General features: G+C 44.8%; 1 protein-coding gene across 1 annotated transcript in view; it reads left to right on the forward strand.

Annotated features, from left to right (window-relative positions):
- The window catches only part of rims2b (regulating synaptic membrane exocytosis 2b), a 242,987-nt gene that overhangs the window by 16,347 nt on the left and 209,620 nt on the right, over positions 1-17,020 (forward strand). The window contains exon 4 of the mRNA XM_060942429.1: positions 2,241-2,451. Coding sequence (XP_060798412.1) covers positions 2,241-2,451 — 211 coding nt within the window. The remainder of the gene's footprint in view (positions 1-2,240; positions 2,452-17,020) is intronic.

The raw sequence follows: 17,020 nt of genomic DNA on the forward strand, positions 1-17,020 counted from the left end.
CACTTGATTAGGGGCTACGAAGTGAACACGGCGCATCGACGCCACAAACATGGGTTTAACTGCAGTACGGATGTGAACAGGATCAGTAATAAATAATAATAATAATAATACAAAAAAAAGAAATTAACTTCACGGTCAGAAACAGTTTCCTGTGTTGTACTGAACGTGATTTAGATTCTAACTGCGATTGTGATGCAGAATTAAAATTAGTCATTCAGAACTAACACTCGATTCAGAACTAACAATCGATTCAGAATTAAAATTAGTCATTCAGAACTAACACTCGATTCAGAACCAACTCTCGATTCATAATTACAATCATTCAGAACCAACACTCGATTCAGACTGAAAATCAGTCATTCAGAACTGACACTCGATTCAGAACTGACACTCGATTCAGAACTAACACTCGATTCAGATTGAAAATTAGTCATTCAGAACTGACACTCGATTCAGAACTAACACTCGATTCAGATTGAAAATTAGTCATTCAGAACTGACACTCGATTCAGAACTGACACTTGATTCAGAACTAACACTCGATCCAGATTGAAAATTAGTCCTTCAGAACTGACACTCGATTCAGAACTAACACTCAATTCAGAATGAAAATTAGTCATTCAGAACTGACACTCGATTCAGAACTGACACTCAATTCAGAATGAAAATTAGTCCTTCAGAACTGACACTCGATTCAGAACTAACACTCAATTCAGAATGAAAATTAGTCATTCAGAACTGACACTCGATTCAGAACTGACACTTGATTCAGAACTGACACTCAATTCAGAATTAACACTCGATTCAGAATGAAGATTAGTCATTCAGAACTGACACTTGATTCAGAACTAACACTTGATTCAGAACTGACACTCGATTCAGAATTAACACTTGATTAAATTCTAGATCAAAACTTGATGCAAATTATGATTCTTATTCATTTTTTTATTGTAATTCTCGCGCCACTCATTTCGATTCTGATTTTAATTCCGATTGATTGGAAGCCTGCTGACATTCTGCTTCTGCATTTTATTCTCATTATAATTCTGAATAATTCTAATTCTTACTTTCATTCACATCTCTAAGTATATCACAAATCCAGACTCAAACTTCCGACTGTTTCTAAATCTGACTATAATCATGCAAATTAAAATGTATTTCAATTACCAGACTGAAATTAATTACAAATATAATTCACATTCTCAGTTCAAATTCTCTTTACAATACTGAATTATTTTAATTTAATCTAATTTGAATTATAATCCTAACTGTACTATATCTGTAATTATAACTTTATTCTAGATTCTAAAATATATTCATATTATAATTCTATTTTAATTCTAATTCTGATCATTCAGATAATAATAAAATAATATCATTCTGAATTATTTTAATTTCTAATTTGTACTCCTATGGATTTAACTCCACCTGCTGATTTCAAAGTTAATTCTGTTTCTATTGTAAATCTGATTTCAATAGGAATTTGGATTCAGATTTTTTTTTAAATTTTGGCTCAAACAAGGATTTTAATTCCATCATTTTAAATGTAACTTTTCTCTTAATTTTAGAAACAATTCTTTTTCTAGTTGCATTTCTGATCCGGATTTTGATATGATTTATGATTCTAATTATAATTCTTAATTTAATTGTCACCAAGTTCATATTTTGTAATTCTAATTCAAATTGAAACTTTTGTTGGAAAACTTTTGTTTCTCAATCTGGCTCCGATTCCAAGACCGATTCTGACTCTAACTTTGATTGTGAGTCTAATTTGGATTCTAAAACTAAAACTGCCAATTTAATTCAAACTTTGGTTCTAATTCAAGATGTGCTCATGATTCTAGTTATGGCTCTGATTCTAAAATTAATCCCAATTCTAACGCTGATTGGCTGAATTCTGATTCATATTTGATTCTGTTTCAGATGTTCGGCTAATTTTTTAAAAATTAATTTTCATCCTGATTCGATTCTGATTCTAATTTAATTCTGATTTGATTCTCACTCTTATTTGATTCTAATTTGATTCTTTCTCTAATTTGATTCTGATTTGATCTCACTCTAATTTAATTCAAGTTGATTCTGATTCTAATTTGATTCTGATTTGATTCCTTCTGTATTTTGATTCTGATTTGATTATTAGTCATTTGATTCTGATTTGATTTTTTGATTCTGATTTGATTCTGATTCTGGTTTGATTGTGGATGATTGGGATGTCTGACTCTTCTCTCTCCTCGGGGCAGGAGGCTGCATCAGCAGTTTGAGATGTATAAGGATCAGGTGAAGAAGCTCGGTGACGAGGCTCAGAAGAATCAGGAGCAGAAGAGTGACTCTCCAACTTGCGGAATTTGCCACAAAACCAAATTTGCCGACGGCTGCGGCCACGTGTGTTCTTATTGCCAAACCAAGTTCTGCGCTCGCTGCGGGGGCCGAGTATCTCTGCGCTCCAACAAGGTAATGGCGGCCCCTGCCTCTGCCTCAGCATTCACGCCTGTGTGTGGTACCGTGTGCTGGGTTTGGGTTTATGTGTGAGCTGTGTCCTGAATCTCATCCCAGACTGTGTGCTGAGGAAGACGGTGACGGAGCTGAGATTGGGTTTAATCTCTGTGGACTCTGTTATTCATGTTCATAGATATTACTGATTGCATCTTCATTCATATCAGAGACCAGCTTCGTCTCTCACCTTCCCATGCATACGTTCAGACGTCAGGTTTGTCTTTTCCTCCAGTGAATCTGATCATTTCTCTTCTCCATCCTGTAATTATCTCTTCCCTAAAACAGATGCAGAGAAAATTAAAGAGAATCAGGAAGTTTAACGGCCGAGGCGTTCTCGCTCACTGAAGCGTCACTTTCACATTGTTCTTTTAATTTAATTTAAGATTATTTTCTATTTGTATTTATTTGGAGCGGTGCAGCGTTTATATTAGGCATGTACAGAGGAAGCCCCTGTGTGTCCTCGCTCTAGACTCCTCCTCTTTCGTGTCTCCTCGATTACGCTTTCATTTTATTTCATGTTTTTTCCTTGAAGCCGTCGGACTTTGATCGATTTCTGAGTCGCGGGCCGATGGAGGTGGGATCGAGGAATCAAGGAGACATCAGTTAGAGTTTCGAGAAACACCCAGAGTTTCCTTCACACCTGAAAGACGCAGTGTCATGTGGATTCCACTAGGAGGCAGCATTTTCCCCTCCCCCTCCACCCCGGCTCTCTCTCTCCCCCTTTCTCTGTCTCTCTCTTTCTCTCTCTCCCCCTTTCTCTCTCTCCCCCTTTCTCTCTCTCTCTCTCTCTCTCTCTCTCTCAATCTCTCTCCCTCTCTCTCCCCCTCACTCTCTTTCCCCTTGCTCTCTGTCTCTCTCTCCCTCGCCCATCATCCCTCTCTCTGTCTCTTTCTCTCTCCCCTCCCCCCTCCCCTTGTGCTCTCTCTCCCTCTCTCCTTGTGCTCTCTCTCTCTCACCCCTCATGCTCTCTCTCACCCCATCTCTCTCTCACTCCCCCTCTCTCTCTCCCTCTCCCCTTGCGTGCTCTCTCTCTTGCCCCATCTCTCTCTCTCTCTCTCTCTCTCCACTCCCCCTGTCTCTTGCTCTCTCTCTCTCTCTCTCTCTCTCTCTCTCCCATCTTTCTCTCTCTCTCTCTCCCCCTTTCTGTCTCTCCCGTCTCTCTCTCTCTCTCTCTCCCCCTTTCTGTCTCTCTCTCTCTCTGCACTGCATGCTGGGAGTTTGCTGGTGGAGGGTGTGGTGAATGTTGGCTGAGAGCTTGTGACTTTTCCTTTCTAAACTTTTCTCTTAATTTTTTCTTGTGTTATTTAATTTCTGAGTATTTTGTAGTTGTTGGTAGTGGTGTTTTACTGTTTTGTGTGTGTGTGTGTGTGTGTGTTGGCTGTTTGGCGGGGATGGTGTCCTCCAGGACGCCGTCCCTGTCCTTGAAGCATGGAGTAAGGGTGGTGCCATAACCTATGGTTCCGGTACAGCAGGTGTTGCTCGCAGTCGGAGCACAGGCAGGTCATGGAAACATCGTGTGCACCTCCTGCATGAAGAAAGCGGTGGTGGTGTTTTTGAAGCATCAGGAACTTGTTAATCAGCTCATAGAGAGTAATATATACATCAATAATGAGTTTGTACAAGTTTCCCCACTGGCGGTGCCCTCTGTCCGGGTCACCATGTCCGGAGTCCCTCCGTTTATTCCCAATGAAGCGCTGGAGCAAGAACTGAAGCACTTCGGGAAATTCGCGATTCCGGATGGTCAGTTTGGCCTGTAAAAGTCTCATTTCATTATCTGTAGCCGCTTTATCCTGTTCTACAGGGTCGCAGGCAAGCTGGAGCCTATCCCAGCTGACTACGGGTGAAAGGCGGGGTACACCCTGGACAAGTTGCCAGGTCATCACAGGGCTGACACATAGACACAGACAACCATTCACACTCACATTCACACCTACGCTCAATTTAGAGTCACCAGTTAACCTAACCTGCATGTCTTTGGACTGTGGGGGAAACCGGAGCACCCGGAGGAAACCCACGCGGACACGGGGAGAACATGCAAACTCCGCACAGAAAGGCCCTCGCCGGCCACGGGGCTCAAACCTGGACCTTCTTGCTGTGAGGCGACAGCGCTAACCATGACACCACCGTGCTGCCCCGGGCTGTAAAAGTGATAAACTAAAACACGTTCGGTCTCTACGGAGACAGGTGTTTATGTTTCTGGACTCCCCGACTCAAGCACTGGAAGTTTTTTTTTCCGTGTTAAACACGAGGAAGGGTTTTACATGGTGTATGCGAGTTCGGGGAGCATGACATGTTTTGAGTGTGGGGATGTGGGTCACTTATCCTCACAGACAGCGGGGAGCAGAGCCGGCTGCTGCCGCTGGGACTGTCAGTGAGGAAAGGGGAAGGAATGCGACTGATAGCGGTGTGACTGCGGGGACTGACAGTGGGAAGGGGGGCAGCGGGGTGGTTGATGGTAGGGAAGTGAACAGCGGTGTGGACGTTGTGACTGATGGTATGGAGGAGGGCAGCAAAGTGACTGATTATGGAGGTGAACAGCGGTGAAGCTGTTGTGACTGGTGAGGAGGGGGGCAGCAGTGTGACTGATGGTGAGGAGGGGGGCAGCAGTGTGACTGATGGTGAGGAGGGGGGCAGCAGTGTGACTGATGGTGAGGAGGGGGGCAGCAGTGTGACTGATGGTGAGGAGGGGGGCAGCAGTGTGACTGATGGTGAGGAGGGGGGCAGCAGTGTGACTGATGGTGAGGAGGGGGGCAGCAGTGTGACTGATGGTGAGGAGGGGGGCAGCAGTGTGACTGATGGTGAGGAGGGGGGCAGCAGTGTGACTGATGGTGAGGAGGGGGGCAGCAGTGTGACTGATGGTGAGGAGGGGGGCAGCAGTGTGACTGATGGTGAGGAGGGGGGCAGCAGTGTGACTGATGGTGAGGAGGGGGGCAGCAGTGTGACTGATGGTGAGGAGGGGGGCAGCAGTGTGACTGATGGTGAGGAGGGGGGCAGCAGTGTGACTGATGGTGAGGAGGGGGGCAGCAGTGTGACTGATGGTGAGGAGGGGGGCAGCAGTGTGACTGATGGTGAGGAGGGGGGCAGCAGTGTGACTGATGGTGAGGAGGGAGGCAGCAGTGTGACTGATGGTGAGGAGGGGGGCAGCAGTGTGACTGATGGTGAGGAGGGGGGCAGCAGTGTGACTGATGGTGAGGAGGGGGGCAGCAGTGTGACTGATGGTGAGGAGGGGGGCAGCAGTGTGACTGATGGTGAGGAGGGGGGCAGCAGTGTGACTGATGGTGAGGAGGGGGGCAGCAGTGTGACTGATGGTGAGGAGGGAGGCAGCAGTGTGACTGATGGTGAGGAGGGGGGCAGTAGTGTGACTGATGGTGAGGAGGGGGGCAGCAGTGTGACTGATGGTGAAGAGGGGGCAGCAGTGTGACTGATGGTGAGGAGGGGGGCAGTAGTGTGACTGATGGTGAGGAGGGGGGCAGTAGTGTGACTGATGGTGAGGAGGGGGGCAGCAGTGTGACTGATGGTGAAGAGGGGGCAGCAGTGTGACTGATGGTGAGGAGGGAGGCAGCAGTGTGACTGATGGTGAGGAGGGGGGCAGTAGTGTGACTGATGGTGAGGAGGGGGGCAGCAGTGTGACTGATGGTGAAGAGGGGGCAGCAGTGTGACTGATGGTGAGGAGGGGGGCAGCAGTGTGACTGATGGTGAGGAGGGGGGCAGTAGTGTGACTGATGTGACTGACAGTGGGGAGGTGAACAGTGGTTGGCCAACGCCATCTGAATCTGCTCCACCCGCTCAGGTTGAGTCCGGAAGCTCCACACCTAGAGCTACGGATACCGGAAGTAGTGTTCCAGCGGAGTTGATGGAGGCTAAACAGAGCAGGGTGGAGCCAGGAGAGGTCGGTGTAGGGGGGTCCGAGCGGGACGCGGAGTCTCCGGTTTTACAGGAGGCTGTCAGACCTGACAGTGAGACAGAAGAGGTGACGAAGCCGGACCGCTGTTATGGTGACAATGTGACTGACATGGACTGTGACTCTGACTCTGTTTCTATAACGGACAGCATTTCCCAAAGTGAGGACCTCGATTCACTCGAGGAAATTAATAATTTTTTGGATGAAACTTTTGGGAAAAAAGCGAATGTTAAAGATTATTTTCCTGGCGTTGAAAAGTTTATCAGATCAATTACTACACTTCAAAGAGTTGTTGGAATGGATTTACTATGGATGGAAAGAAACGTTATCGGTTAAAAAAGCACGTCACTGGTCTGAGGAAAGGGTTAAAAGCAGGGCTTTGAACCAGAATTTTTTTCCTATTGGTTCGTTCCGAACAGAAACGGAATTTTAACGTTTCCGGGTTTGGGTTCCACCATTAAATAGACGTTCCCGAACCGGTTAGAACAAAAAAATTTCGTTCCCAGAACGGTTAATTACGTTCCCTGTCAGCTGTTTAACAAATGGCTATAAAATTATGTCTCTGTCTCATCCAGCTTAAGCCAAATGTAGGCTAATTCTATTACAACCTTCATTAAATAAGACAAGAAATAATTCAAAACAATTATTATTTCAAATGTTGGCGATTTGGATTCTCAGTATGTCTTCCCATCTACACAAACAGAAAAAGTGCCAAAAATGAAAGATAATTCGTTTAGTGTGTTACCAAAGGCTAGTCAGGCCCTATGCATTGATAGGCTAACAGAGGTTAACGTCATTTAATGTTCACGAGCCTCTCATTAACGTGGACAAATATATTGATATCGTGTTTGAAATTGACGTTTTTGAATAACGATAGACTGCAATATTTACCTCTTATTTAAGATGTGGAGACGTGATAGTAGTCCACCCTCCCGCTCTCTCCATTCAGTCAGCGAACGTCACACAGGAAGTGAACCCCAGCGGGTCATAGAAACTTGCGCAGGAGAAGAATGACTTTTTTATTTGTAGGCTACGGAAACTTTGAGGAACGAAATAAAAACCCGTATTAACCGGTTCCCATTATTTTTAATAAGCGTTTCTGTTCCGGAACATAAAAAATAATAAAGTTTCTGGTTTCGTTTCTGTTCCATGTGAAATAGAAAAAGTTCCCGGTTTTCGTTTTCGTTCCTTGAACCGGTTCAAAGCCCTGATTAAAAGACTCTAAAAGTAGAATCTCATCTCATCTCATCATCTGTAGCCGCTTTATCCTGTTCTACAGGGTCGCAGGCAAGCTGGAGCCTATCCCAGCTGACTACGGGCGAAAGGCGGGGTACACCCTGGACAAGTCGCCAGGTCATCACAGGGCTGACACATAGACACAGACAACCATTCACACTCACATTCACACCTACGCTCAATTTAGAGTCACCAGTTAACCTAACCTGCATGTCTTTGGACTGTGGGGGAAACCGGAGCACCCGGAGGAAACCCACGCGGACACGGGGAGAACATGCAAACTCCACACAGAAAGGCCCTCGCCGGCCACGGGGCTCGAACCCGGACCTTCTTGCTGTGAGGCGACAGCGCTAACCACTACACCACCATGCCGCCCCTGATTAAGAAAATGAAACTTAAAAAATAAAAGTTTTTCATGGCTGCACAACACTGGGTGTTTCATCTTTACTGGTTCTTTCCATCTGTCTCTTTACATTTCTGTCTCTCATCTTTCAATATGCAGGGGTTTAGAGTCGCGTCTTTAAATATAAATGGGGGAAAAGAGTTTTATTATCTGAAGTAATTAGACAGAAAAAACTGGATATTATTTTATTACAGGAAACCCATAGTGACGAGTCGAATAAAATAGCCTGGGATTTATGGGGGAATGGACAATATGTTCTTAGTCATGGGACAAATTTTAGTGCAGGAGTTGCGATTTTATTCTCTCCTGTTTTAGATATAAACATCGTGTCCAGTACGGAGTTGGTGAAAGGTAGAGTTCTTATGGTAAAGGTTAAAATACAGGATTTTACTTTTAGTTTTGTTAAATGTTTATGCACCAAACCAAGGCTCTGAACGTGAAGAGTTGTTTAATTTATTAAAAGAGAAGTTAAGTTGTAATGATCAGGGGAATGTGTATTAATCAAATCAAATCAAATCAAGTTTATTTGTATAGCGCTTTTAACAATAAACATTGTTGCAAAGCAGCTTTACAGAATTTGAACGACTTAAAACATGAGCTAATTTTATCCCTAATCTATCCCCAATGAGCAAACCTGTGGCGACGGTGGCAAGGAAAAACTCCCTCAGACGACATGAGGAAGAAACCTCGAGAGGAACCAGACTCAAAAGGGAACCCATCCTCATTTGGGCAACAACAGACAGCCTGACTATAATATTAACAGTTTTAACAGGTATAACCCTCAACTGTCCTCATGGGGCCGTCCTTCACAGGAGCGGTGCGATAAAACTCCGACCAGACACAGGGCACCAGGATGGATCAAGTAGGTCCGAGGGGCAGAAGAGGCCAGCATCTCAATCCCAGGATCAACATGTAACTCAGAGGGACAGATTGGGGGAGAGAGAGAGAAAGAAAACACAGGTTGTTAGGTATGCCCTAAAAATGACAAGTATTAAATCTGTGTGGTAGGCTCGCAGAGACGAGTCTTTACATCAGGCATAACACACAACAATGGCATGTTAATATGGTAAAATATATCATGACCTGCTCTGGCTGGATGCTTGATTGGGTGATGGGAGCACACTCCTCAGCAATGATGAGATGCAGATGGGACCCTTAGGGCTGGCCAAGACAATTCAGTTACATTTCACCGGGTCTGGGACATGAGACAGAATGTCTGTCGCATGTCCCATTCGAATTAATGGGGGGAGACTGGAACTGCTGCACAGATTTTACATTCGACAGGACTGGAGAGGAAGCACACATTCACTCCTCGTCCAGTTTATCTCACTTTTTTAAAGAGAACCGATCTGGTCGATGTGTGGAGAATGAAGCGCTCTTCAATCTGACAATACACATGGGTGAAAATATCTGACGGTAGAGTCTGTGCAGCAAGGTTGGACAGATTTTATATTTCTGTAGCTTTTACTTCAAGAGTTATTGACTGCCAGATCTCCCCTGTTGTTTTTACAGATCATCACTTAGTTTTAATGGAGCTTTTTTTTTTTAATCTCCGACGGAAAAACCAAAGTACTTTTGGCATTTTAATGTTAAGTTATTGCATGATCTTAATTTTTGCAAAAATTTTAAATTATTTTGGATCTATTGGAGATCCAGGAAGGAAACTTTCCCTTCACTCATTAAGTGGTGGGAGGTAGGAAGGGTCTAAATTAGTGTTTTGTTAGCAGTACTCCTCTAATTCCACGGCTAAAATCCAGAGAACTGTCCAGAAACTGGAGGAGGAAATAAGAGACTTGGAAAAGAAATTATTTACCTCACAAGCTGATCAACAAAAAAATGATGAGTTAATTTTTAAAAGGCAGGAACTTAACTCCCTTCTGCAGGACAGAGCTTAAAGTGCCATTCCATCATTGGATGTATTCTTTGGCATAAAATACAATATATTTTGACAACATATATAAATGGTGTCACTACATAGAGAAATCTTTTAGCTTCAAAATGATATATCAAACATAATTTGACAACAACAAGTATATTAATTTTGCGACCAAAGTCACCTACCCTTTTAATTTCCGTGCGTGATGTCATCGGCAGGTTCCCCTTCTTGTGTACCACGTGACGTGTGATGTGGCACATATTATCAGCAATGGCGGGTAGAACGCGATAAAAATAATACCAATAAATCTAGCTAATACCAATAAATCTAGCTAATACCAATAAATCTAGCTAACTGAAAGATTAACTCAAAATTTTTCGCAATTTTTTTGGCCCCCATATACGAGGAGAAATGACTCTCTCACTTTGGGGGTTTCCTGGTCTAAAAATAGACCGACACGTGGTACACAAGAAGGGGAACCTGTCGATGACATCACATTTCACTACCGCGTGGAAATTAAAAGGGTAGGTGACTTTGGTCGCAAAATTAATATACTTGTCGTTGTCAAAAAATTATGTTTGATATATCATTTTGAAGCTAAAAGATTTCTCTGTCTAGTAATGTTGTCATAAAATATATTGTATTTTATGCCAAAGAATACATCCAATGGTGGAATGGCACTTTAAGGAGCACTAGTCCGAGCACGTTTTACTAGACTCTAAGACATGGATGCACCAACTTCATTCTTTTTTAATTTGGAGAAATCTGCTGTTCAGAGGAAACAAATGGTCTGTCTTCGTCGTTCTGATGGAAACATCACTACAGACCCTGCCGAGATGAGGAAGCTCGCAGTGGAGTTTTATACGGATCTATTCAGCGTGGGCAGCTGTGACGTGGACTCTGCTGCAGAGCTTCTGTGGGGGCTTCCTCAACTGAGCTTAGAAGACCAGAACACCCTGAACACAGAAATCATTTTAGATGAGCTGACTGCTGCGGTGTCCCAGACGGCACCAGGCAAGGCTCCAGGACTAGATGGTCTTCCTTCGGACTTTTTTAAACACTTCTGGATGATACTGGGATGGGACCTTTTGGCCGTTTTTAAAGAGTGTTTTAAAAAAGGGAGCCTTCTGGCTTCCTGTAGGCGAGCAGTTCTTTCACTGCTGCCCAAGAAGGGAGACCTAGCTCTTTTAAAGAACTGGAGACCTGTAGCTCTTTTCTGTACGGACTATAAGATTCTCTCCAAGGTTTTATCAAATAGATTTTCTACGCAAGATTCTCAGGATCAGCTGGGAAGATAGACGGACTAATATCAGTGTTTTAAAGGAAGCCAACATCGCCAGCATCACCTCAACTATTGCTAGGCACCAGCTACGATGGACAGGTCATGTAGTACGCATGCCCAACTACCGCCTTCCAAAACAGATTCTGTATGGCCAACTAAAGGAAGGAAAGCATACCCAAGGAGGGCAGAAGAAGCGGTACAAAGACATGATCAAAGTACACCTCAGAAAGTGTCACTTCAATCTCAGTAACTGGGAGGAGGCTGCCCTCAAAAGAGATGAGTGGAGAAGGATGGTCCATGAGGGTACAGCACACCTAGAAGAGGACCTCCACCGTGCCGCAGAAACTAAAAGGCAACTGAGGAAGGAGAGAACCACCACCAAAACGGCTCCCCAAACCCAAACCACCACCTCCAGGACAATAATCTACATATGCCCCCACTGCAATAGAGACTGTGGATCAAGGATTGGCCTCAACCGCCACCTGACGACCCACAAGTGACCAGACCCACCGTCAGGAGGACAATCATACTCGTTACGAGTGATCGCCGAGGGGGATCAAATAGATTAAAACATTTTATTGAATTATTTATTGGTGCAGATCAATCTTATTGTATTCCGGACAGATCGATGTATGATAATTAATTTTTAATAAGAAATATATTTGTTGTCTGTAAATTATATAATATTAATGTTGGTATTTTATCCATTGATCAAGAAAAGGCGTTTGATCGTGTGGATCATGGTTTTCTCTTCTCCACCTTGCAGGCTTTTGGAATTGGGGGGAGTTTTTTATCCTGGGTCAAACTATTGTACAACGAAGCCTGCTGTTTAGTAAAGGTGGGGGGAGGGTTGATCTGCCCTGTGCCAGTTAAAAGAGGAATCAGACAGGGCTGCCCCATCTCAGGCCAGCTCTACAGCATTGTCATCGAACCTCTTCTGTGTAGGCTGAGGAGACGGTTACAGGGCCTGGGTCTCCCTGAGCTGGCTCAGATCCGCTCTGTGGCCATCTCAGCTTATGCAGATGATGTTAATGTTTTTATACAAGATCCAAGATATATACAAGCACTTAAAGAAAGCCTGACTGTGTATGAAAAGGCCTCCTCTGCTAAAGTTAACTGGGACAAATGTGAAGCTTGTCTAATAGGTCAGTGGAGCCTAAGAGACGTCCCTGAGCTACTTGGGAAACTTAAGTGGGGAAAAAAGAGGCATCAAAGTTCTGGGAGTGTATTTAGGGTTCAAGGACTTCCAAAAACAGAGCTGGGAGGGAGTGCTGGAGAATGTGAGATCTAAGTTGTCTAAATGGAAATGGTTGCTTCCCCAGCTGTCCTACGGGGTAGAGTTCTGATAGCCAATAACCTGGTCGCCTCTTCCCTTTGGCATAGACTGATTGTCTCAGTGCCACCACCAGGCCTCATGAGGGACATATAGCAGCTCCTGGTGAACTTCTTCTGGTCAGGCCAGCATTGGCTGAGGGCACCAGTTCTTTATCTCCCTGTGGCTGAGGGAGAACATGGCGTCATGGACATTTCATCAAGAATTGCTGCTTTCAGACTGCAGACGGTGCAGAGGCTACTCTGTGGCTGCGGATATTGCTGGCTGGTGTCTGCTCAGCTGCTCCTGAGGAAGGCTGGCCGGCTAGGACTGGATAAACAGCTGTTTCTTCTAAGGACCTCTGAAGTTGACCTGGCTGGAATAACACCTTGATACAACTCAGTGCTTGATGCATGGAGGACATTCAAGACCACATGGACCACGGACCTCAGACCTGGTTTGTGGATCTTTGAGGAGCCGCTGTTATACAATGACTTCTTTACATCTAGCATGCTTTCCTCCACATCACTTCACACCAAGTTTGTTGAGGCTGGCATTGTCAAACTGGGCCACCTCATAAGAACATCTCCGGAGAGGCTTGGTGGAGTCATCGGCATCAGGTCTTCCAGGGTGCTGAAGAAGATAGTGGACGAGGTCTGGCAGTCCCTGTCTGTACCACTCAGGGTGTATGCCCAGGACTGTACCCTGGTTGACCTATGGCACGAGGACCATGAGTACATCTTTCCTGCACTAAGTGTCAGACCTGTGACTGAAGAGTGGCGAGAGGAGAGAGGGCTGCTTCTGTCCCTGAAAACACCAGTGCTGGGTAACTTCAGCTCATGTGGGAAGAAGCAGCTCTATTACAGCTGTGTAAAGGTACTGAATTTCCGCTCTTTGGTTGAAGTCAGGGAGTCAAGGTGGACCCAGGTTTTTGCTCCAGAATGCACCCCTAAAGGCTGCTGGAGGACTCTATACAAGCCGCCCATTGAGAAACGGACGGCTGACCTCCAGTGGAGGGTGATACATGGAGCGATAGCCACAAACAGACACAGGGCTCACAGCACTGGGGAGGACTGTCCCTTCTGTCATCAACAGGAAATCTTAGAACACTTGGTGTCTTTTTGTCCTTGGCTAGTGGGCCTATTTAAGACATTGCAAGAGTGGGTGGAACACCTAGGGGAGAAATTTTGCGTCCCTTTGTTTGTCTTTGGGCCGAAATACACAGTCAGGAAAAGACAGACTCAGGTTTTAATTAATTTTTTAATTGGAACTGCAAAACTGGCAATCTGGAAGACCAGAAAGAATCCGATGCTGGGCCTGGGATGGACTGATGCGGTTCAGAGCCTGAAAGGTTTGGTTGCATCTTGTCTGAAGGTAGAGCGTGCTTAATAACCTGGACACTTTTATAGATCTGTGGGGTTTTAGACAGGTTTTATGTTCACTTGAAGAGGATGGTGCACTAACTCTCAACTTATAATGTACAACTGCGTGTGTGTGTGTGTGTGTGTGTGTGTGTGTGTGTGTGTGTGTGTGAGAGAATGTTTAATAGAGAAGGGGTTTTTATGTACTGAATTTGATGATTTTCTAGCAATGACTTTTTATTTTCTCCATTATGTATTGTTTATTTCTTGTGAAAGAAAACATACACATGGAACAACGGTGTAATTAAAGGTGTTTTTAAAAGTAAAAAGTCTCTTCCTCCCCCTCCCCTCCCCTCTTGCTCTCTCTCCATCATCTCTCTCTCTGTCTCTCTCTCTCCCCTCCCCCTCTCTCTCCTCTCTCTCTCCCCTTGCACTCTCTCTTTCCCCCTCATCTCTCTCCCCCTCTCTCTTTCGCCCCATCTCTCTCTCTCTCTCTCTCTTTCACCCCTCATCTCTCTCTCTCTTTTACTCCTCATCTCTCTCTCCCTCTCTTTCACCCCTCATCTCTCTCTCTCTTTCACCCCTTGAATCTCTCTCTCTTTCACCCCTCATCTCTCTCTCTCTCTTTCGCCCCCATCTCTCTCTCTTTTGCCCCTCATCTCTCTCTTTCGCCCCTCATCTCTCTCTCTCTCGCCCCTCATCTCTCTCTCTCTCTTTTGCCCCTCATCTCTCTCTTTCGCCCCATCTCCCTCTCTTTTGCCCCTCATCTCTCTCTCTCTCTCGCCCCTCATCTCTCTCTCTCTCGCCCCTCATCTCTCTCTCTCTCTCTCTCGCCCCTCATCTCTCTCTCTCTCTCTCTCTCTCTCTCTCACATCCCTCATCTCTTTCTCGCTTTCGCCCCTCATCTCTCTCTCTCTCTTTCACCCCACATCTCTCTCTCTCTCTCTCTCTCTCTCTCTCACATCCCTCATCTCTTTCTCGCTTTCGCCCCTCATCTCTCTCTCTCTCTTTCACCCCACATCTCTCTCTCTCTCTCTCTCTCTCTCTCACATCCCTCATCTCTCTCTCGCTTTCGCCCCTCATCTCTCTCTCTCTTTCACCCCACATCTCTCTCTCTCTCTCTCTCTCTCTCTCAGGTTCAGTTACAGGAAGTGATGTATGCTGCATGTGTATGAAAGTCTTTGTAATAAAGAAAAAAAAATCAGTAAGAAGAGTGAATTAATGTCAGTAAACAGATAGAATAAACGATGTATAATGAATATCAGTGAATAAATATATCAGACTAAACCACACATTCCGAATATTTATATCTTATACAGTGTATAAAAGTCCTTTACACTCTCAGAGCTAAAGAAACCAAACCGTGCTTTTGCTTGTTGTGTTGTTGGTACAGTTAAAGGTCATCTTTTATACTTTCGGTATTTATCTTCAGTATTTATAAAGTGTAGCTTTAATATAAACAGTCCATTATTTAAGCTGTAATTGGGCCCCTGATGAATCAGTAAAGATCCAGAAGATGGTAAAAGTACAGTGTGGTTCCTTTCCACGGGTTCTCAGGGTCTTCAGCACATCGAGACTCCGTTTGTGTGTTAAACAATTCGAAACACACGATCGAGTCTGAAGACGCGTCTCTGCGGTGTGAATTATAGATGAACGGAGATTTGTTTACCTTTAAATCCGTGTTCAAGTTTTAGTTCATTAAAATCATGTTTCTGTTCCAGAGATAACATTCAGGTCAACCTGAAATGAAATGTTAGTGCAGTGTGTGTAAGATCATCACACACACACACACACACACACACACACACACACACACACACACACACACACACACAAAGCACCTGCTGTAAATAAACACTGACAGTTTCTCTGAGGTTAAAGCAAGAAAGTTATGGTTTAAACACACAGATTTACTGATCTAGTGACTAATCAGCGCTCGTAAGTTCTTTTTTTCTAAAATCTGAATGCAAATGAATGATTGAATGAATTATTGTTTGCACACGTAGCGTCCGTCACTCTCCCATCTTACAAAGTTATAAAGGGTTGAGTTCGGCTTTGAGGCGGAGTTAGTGTATGAAGTTGAACAAAATCCAACCACGTGTGCGTCACTCATCTGAATTTTTTAAAAAGAAATTTCTTATGAGTTCTAAGACGAAGCCTGATCATGATTTCTTGATTAACTGCACTAAAATCGGCTAGTTTTCTTTAATTCTGATTAAAACGTTTATCCCTTTCTGATTTGAATCTAATTCTAGATTAAAGTTTAGTTGTCGTTTGTGTGATGTGCTCAATATAAACACACACAACTACTCAGCTCTTACACGTCGTACAGGAAGTTTGGTGAAGCTCATCTAGAACACAAGCTCAGCTAGGACTCAGAGCTTCGACTCGTCGTTATGGTTACAGTGTGTAAATCACATGAGCAGATTTTTTTCATCACAGAGCAAAACACTGATTTTACTAAAAAAATGAAGAGGGGGTGGGGTTAGGATGATTGAGTGTGATTGAGGGGTGTGGTTAGTGTAGGGGTGGAGTAAGGGTGAGAGGTGATTTAGGATGTGGGGTGGTGTGAAATTGAAGGGTGTGATTAGCATAGGGGTGGAGTTAGGGTGAGGTGTGGAGTGTGATTGAGGGTTGTGGTCAGTATAGGGGTGGAGTTAGGATGGGGGTGGAGTGTGATTGAGGGGTGTGCTTAGCATAGGGGTAGAATTAGGGTGAGGGGTGGGGTTAGGATGAGACATGGAGTGAAAAGGAGGGGTGTGGTTAGCATGGGGTGGAGTTAGGATGAGGGTTGGAATGAGTGAGGGGTGTGGTTAGCATAGGGGTGGAGTTAGGGCGAGGGGTGGAGTGAGATTGAGGGATGTGGTTAGCATGGGGTGGAGTTAGGGTGAGGGGTGCAATTAGGATGAGAGGTGGGGTTAAGATGAGGGGTGGAGTGAGATTGGGGGTGTGGTTAGCATGGGGTGGAATTAAGGCCAATTTATGCTGACAACCCAGTCCTTGCAGATGGCATCGCAGATGGCGTCTGCGAAGCCCCCCCCCCTTCGCAGACGCTCTGCGCGCACCTCCCAAAAATTGTGACCACTGCAGACAGCCTCGCAGACAGCGTCGCAGACAAGAGGGCTCTGATTGGTCCACTCTACATCCGCTGTACAC

The sequence above is a fragment of the Neoarius graeffei genome, chromosome 16 (assembly GCF_027579695.1).
Source record: "Neoarius graeffei isolate fNeoGra1 chromosome 16, fNeoGra1.pri, whole genome shotgun sequence".
NCBI lineage: Eukaryota > Metazoa > Chordata > Actinopteri > Siluriformes > Ariidae > Neoarius > Neoarius graeffei.